The sequence below is a fragment of the Gekko japonicus genome, unplaced genomic scaffold (assembly GCF_001447785.1).
Source record: "Gekko japonicus isolate JY-2015 unplaced genomic scaffold, Gekko_japonicus_V1.1 scaffold3255, whole genome shotgun sequence".
In the NCBI taxonomy this organism is placed as follows: Eukaryota; Metazoa; Chordata; class Lepidosauria; order Squamata; family Gekkonidae; genus Gekko; species Gekko japonicus.
Genome location: NW_015167635.1, coordinates 9,222 through 14,796, shown reverse-complemented (window position 1 = coordinate 14,796; position 5,575 = coordinate 9,222). Strand labels below are relative to the sequence as shown.

Here is a 5,575-nt window from a genome sequence, read left to right as displayed (position 1 = left end):
CCGGCCTCCCCAAAAAAGGGCCCCCCCCCCCCCCGGCTGAAGTTTACCATCTCTGTGGCCCAGATCGAGGAGACCCTGGAGACCAAATGACACCAACTTGAAATTCATGTCTATGAATAGTGTGACCTGTTTTTCAACCTGTACGGTTTTAGAAGAAGAAGAAGAAGAGATTGGATTTATACCCCGTCCTTCACTACCCAAAGGCGTCTCAGAGCGGCTTACAAACTCCTTTCCCTTCCCCTCCCCACGACAGACACCCTGTGAGGTAGGTGGGGCTGAGAGAGCTCTGACAGAAATTGCTCTTTTTCAAGAACAGCTCTGAGAGAACTACGGCTTGCCCAAGGTCATCCAGCCAGGTGCAAGTGGGGGAGTGGGGGAATCAAACCCAGTGCTCCCAGATGAGAGTCCGCGCACTTAACCACCACACCAAACTGGCACTTAACCACTACACCAAACAATTAAACTGTTTTAATTGTTCTGTGAATTATATTGATCTGTATTGTGATTTTGTGTGATATGTTTTAGATTTTGCTCTGTGATCCGCCCTGAGCCCACTTGCGTGGAGGGTGGAATATAAATAGAAACAATTAGAATAAAATAAAGAAAGAAAGTGGGTTCCCCTTGGGAGAGCTTAACCAGAAGCAGTCCTGAATCTTCCATGCTCCTTCCCAAGACTACCTTCTGGCCCTTCCTGCATTTCAGGTATAACCCAGAGAACTTGGCCACGTTGGAACGCTATGTGGAGACGCAGGCCAAGGAGAACGCCTACGACCTGGAGGCCAACCTGGCCGTGTTGAAACTGTGAGTGAATGTTTCTTTTTGTCCCTTTAAAATGTTTTGATCCCTGCCCTGGCGCCAGCCCGGCGGAACTCTCCGCTGAATAACATCCGCGCCCGGCTGATTTGCCCGAATTTGCACTATGGTCGGATAGATATCTGAAATGACGATAACAAATGCTTTGTGAATGGAGAGCCAACTTGGAATGTTTGTGACTTCTGAGGAATACTTCTTTATGAATCTTAGATGTAGGAAGAAGTCTCCACGAAACGAAATATCAGCTCTGGAGATTTTCGTCCATCTGTTAGATACATTTGTTAAAGAAATAATGTTACTGTATTTTTGTAATTTTGTACACACTTAGGCGTTACTATAGTTATTATTATTACAGTTTCTTGCACTATTGCAGTAGGCAGAGATGTTCCGCCAGGCATTTGGCCGAGGACAGCGATGGTTACATCCAGGGGTCATTTCGTAGAAAAAGATCTAGGGGAACTCATTAGCATAACTCATTAGCATATGCCACAACCCCTGACATCACCGGAAGTGTGTCATAAGGCCACACCCCCTGACATCACCGGAAGTGTGTCATAAGACCACACACCCCGCCCCCAAAGGTCCCGGCCGCCACCGCCGGCCTTGCAGCTCCACTGCCGAGCCCCATGAGGGGCCCGGCGGTGGACCTGCAAGGCCGGCAGGAGCGCCAGGAAGCCCCGCAAAGGCCCTCCCTGGCCCCAGGCAGGCAGGGGTGGGGAGAGGCAGGGAGGAAGCAACTTACCCTCCCTCTTCTCCTGCCTCCTCCTGGCTGAATGAGGGCCGGAAGCAGGGCGGTCGGAAGCAGGGGGCGGGTCTTCGTCATGTGCCCCCCCATACCTCACCCGGGGGAACTGCGATCCCCCCCCCCGAAATAACCTCTGGTTACATCCTTCCGGAACTCTCACTCCCCGCCGCCCTTGAGGCAACCGCACTGCTGAAACTCGTAGCGTCATTTTTTTAGATACCTACTGTGTCAATCAATCAATCATTTTATTACAACAGTCAGCGACCAGCAGTACAGTTTGATTAAGAAATGCAAAAGCGATATAGTTGGATTGAATTTTTTTTTAAAGATAAAAAGAGCGACAAAAGCATACAAAATCATGCCAAATAACGACAAAGTCACGCTGCCGAATGGGATTTCCGATGCTTGTAAACCTGAGCACAGAATTTTAGCCACCTGTCGAGTGGTCTGGTGGTTGCTGTCAGGCAGGAGAGAATCAAGCTTGATTTTATTTGATCTCCCAGGAAATCTTTTCTAGCAGTGGGCTAATACTTTCCGATCGGACCTTTGTATAGTTAGGACAGTTTTAAAAAATGTGTTCTATAGAGTCAATTTCCCCCAGAGAGCAAGAACAGAGCCTTACTGGGTAAGGGATTGCTTTAAACCTTCCTTCCAACACTGCCGAAGGCAAAGTCGAACTTCTGGCCAGTGTGAATGCCTTTCTGTTAGATTCCAGAAAATATAAGTAAGCAGCTGGGGCTACAGTGATACCAACTGTGTTTTGCTCTTTTTAAGAGTTTTACTGTGAATTGTATGCATTTATTAGGTTGTACACTGCCCTGAGCTTTACCTTGGCAGGGGAAAGTGGTTTAAAATTTAATAAATAAGTGAATATCTACAAGTTTGCATGTTTGTGTCGAATAGAAATAGAAATGTATTTATATTTAGCCATAAGCTATTACAAACCAAGGGTTAGAGTCAAATTTAAGGTATAACAAAACCATACAATCAGAATAAAATTGAGTCAAAAGGTGTCTGCTAAGATCAATGTTAATTAGTTCCCATAAGAACAGCGTTAGCCCGTATTTTCTTTGCAGCAAAGGCATATAAAGACATTTTATAGGATATGTTGCCATCGAAATCAGCTAACAAGAATACAGTCTTCTCAGAATCTGAGTAGAAACGCCAGTCTGATAAAATCCCGGAGAGAAATTTTAACCTAGGTTGGGCATACATTGAGCATTCAAGGATATAATGAGGAAGATCCTCGATAACAGAAGAACAACAAATACAAAAGCACTGTTCCTTAGGTGTTCTACTGTAGCGGCCGGCTAATACGGCCGTTGGCATTGATTCCAAACACAAGGATGTGAAAGCCGCTCTCAGGTTATGATTATCTGTACTAACTAGGTAGGAGGATCTAAAAATGGTCATTCTCAAACAATTCGAACCAGGGAGCGGTCTGTGATTTCAAGATTAACTGTTTATCTAGCAGAGCATCACACCGTTTGTGGGGGGGGGTAAGAGGGGGTGCTGGAAAATCGTGGCTCAGCAGCGCTGGTGGGCATCAGCGTCTCCATTGCTGCTCTGTAAAACGGGTTTGATCGAAGCGCCGCCCCAAGTTGGGAGACAGTGGCCCGCATCTAACAAAATGTTCTCGGTGCATTGAGCTTCCCCTGTTCCTCTCTGCTCCAGGCTTCCTTCCGATCCTTGAAAAACAATTCCTGGGGCTGCAAGGCCCACGTTCAGGAACAGCCACCTGTTTGGAGGCTTCTCAAGGAAGGGGAAGTGGACGAATTCATGCTTCCTCCCTCATCGGTTGGCTCTTCTTTTTTTTCCCCAATAAGTGTTTTTTATTTTGAACAATATATACAACAGTACATTCATAACATATATCGACGCTATGAAATAATCAACTTTTTCAACCCTTAAGAGCCCTTTTAAAAATATAACAGATCTTTGTAATAAGAGTTGTTTGGAATCACTTCTTCTGATGGAAGAGAAGGACGGGGGGGGTGATGATTCCTTGTTTGAGAGTATGTGTGTCCCTTTAAATGTTTGATAGTAACTAGTGTGCTGTGATTGGTGGATGGCAGAGTGTGGGAGGAGTTATTCTGTGTGGGTGTGTCCATGAGAGATTGGAGAATGACAATTGGAGAAAAAAGCAGTTGATGTTGTTCAGTTGGAGTTCAGTCAGTGAGAGCTCTGACAGTGCCGTGTGGAGTCAGAGAGAGCGAGAGCTGAAAGTTCTGTGTGGAATCAGTTCTATGAAGAAAGTGCTGTGTGGTATCAGAGAGAGAGAAAGCAGTAGATATTCTAAAAAGTGAAACTACAGTTCTTCAAGAGAGTTCAAGTTACAAAGAGAATAGCCCGTGTGATACAGTTGACATACATACTTACAAATACCTAATTCTTAAGCAGTTACAGTTTAAACAGCCGCTTATGTTCTTTCAATAAATCCTTTTTATTTAAGTTTATCCCAGAAGCCTGATCCATTATTCCTTAGGACCACATAGATCCTCAAAAGCCAAGACCCTGGGTCACAATACCAAAACCAGAAGCAGAAAGGGGATTTGGAATTAAATAAAATTCCTGGTGGCAGCTGGAACTACCTGTTTTATAAACATAAAGTATAATTTAAAGTGAAATTCAGTCCTCCCCAATAGGAGGTCGTCACAGGGGGGTCTTTGCGCAGAGGTTTTGTTGGGTGCCAGCCATTGCTTTACTGTAAAGCGGCGGACGCTGTGGCCGGGACTGGTGGTGGGTGTTTGGGACTAAAGGTGTACAGGACTGGGCCTGCCCTTTCAGTCTGAAATCCCAAGAGGGACTCTTTCCTCGTCCAGGTATCAGTTCAACCCTGCCTTCTTCCAAACCACGGTGACCGCCCAGATCCTGTTGAAAGCCTTGACCAACCTGCCCCACACCGACTTCACCCTCTGCAAGTGCATGATCGACCAGGCTCACGTATCCTTTGTTGAAGGGGGAAGCTGGTGCCGCGCCACCGCCGGGAGACCAAGCCACAAGCCGAAAAGGGCACCGTTGATCTCGACGACATCTCTAGGAAAAGCCGGGGTCTTCGCAGCCTCACGCTTTCCCTCCAGCGCAGCGACCTTCTCGGCTTACCTTACGAGCAGTGTCCCCTCTAAGCTGAGTTAGTGTGAGCCAGCTCACAGTTTTTTAGCCTCAGCTCACATATTTTTGTCTTAGCTCAGGAAGGAGGGCTCCAGAGCAAACTCATTTACGCAGCAGCCAAATGGCTCGCTCACAACTTTAATGCCAGCAGCTCACAAAGTAGAATTTTTGCTCACAAGACTCCACAGCTTAGAGGGAGCATTGCTTACGAGTTTACTGAGATAACATATGCGAAGGGCTTTAAATGTTTAGCCCTGTCAATGGTATTTTAATCCTAGAATAGTAAATGTAAGGGCTGGATCTCAAGAAGGGGGGGTCGTCGTCTTCCTTTGAGGGAGGGATGTGTTTTTCTGCTTGGGGAAGTCTGGTGGAAGGGCGTTATAGGCCCCAACTGTCTCTCCACCAGAACTGTGTCCAACCAGAACCACTTTCCTCAGCGGGGCCTTCTGCAGGTACCCCCCTGCGCCTAGGCACGATCAACAGCTGTGAGGACAAGGGCCTTCTCGAGTCGGTAGTGGCCCCCGTCATGTAGAATGGGCTGCCCGAGGAGGTCAGGAAGGCTCCCGTGAGCGTGTTCAATACTCTCGCTTTGTTCAGACGTCAGCATCGTTTCAAATTTCAGCCTTCCCAGTCCTGACAGATTGCTTCGTGGGTGTATCGTCTGATTGATTTTTATTCATTTACGAAGGGTAGTCCCCCTTGAGTCTCAAGTGAGAAAAGCAGAATATAAGTCATATTTAGAAGAAGAAAAGTTGGTTTTGTACCCCACCCTTCACTACCCAAAGGAGTCTCAGAGCCGCTTACAATCTCCTTTCCCTTCCTCTCACCCACAACAGGCACCCTGTGAGGAAGGTGGGGCTGAGAGAGCACTGACAGAAACTGCTCTTGAGAGAACTTGTAACTGGC

The 5,575-nt window shown here is 46.9% G+C and overlaps 1 protein-coding gene across 1 annotated transcript in view; it reads left to right on the top strand.

Annotated features, from left to right (window-relative positions):
• Nucleotides 1-5,575, top strand: part of LOC107112865 (eukaryotic translation initiation factor 3 subunit K-like) — a gene marked incomplete at its 3' end in the record, with an annotated part of 18,705 nt that overhangs the window by 5,382 nt on the left and 7,748 nt on the right. The window contains exons 2-4 of the mRNA XM_015414062.1: nucleotides 703-801; nucleotides 4,381-4,688; nucleotides 5,122-5,197. Of these exons, the coding sequence (XP_015269548.1) occupies nucleotides 703-801; nucleotides 4,381-4,688; nucleotides 5,122-5,197 (483 nt within the window). The remainder of the gene's footprint in view (nucleotides 1-702; nucleotides 802-4,380; nucleotides 4,689-5,121; nucleotides 5,198-5,575) is intronic.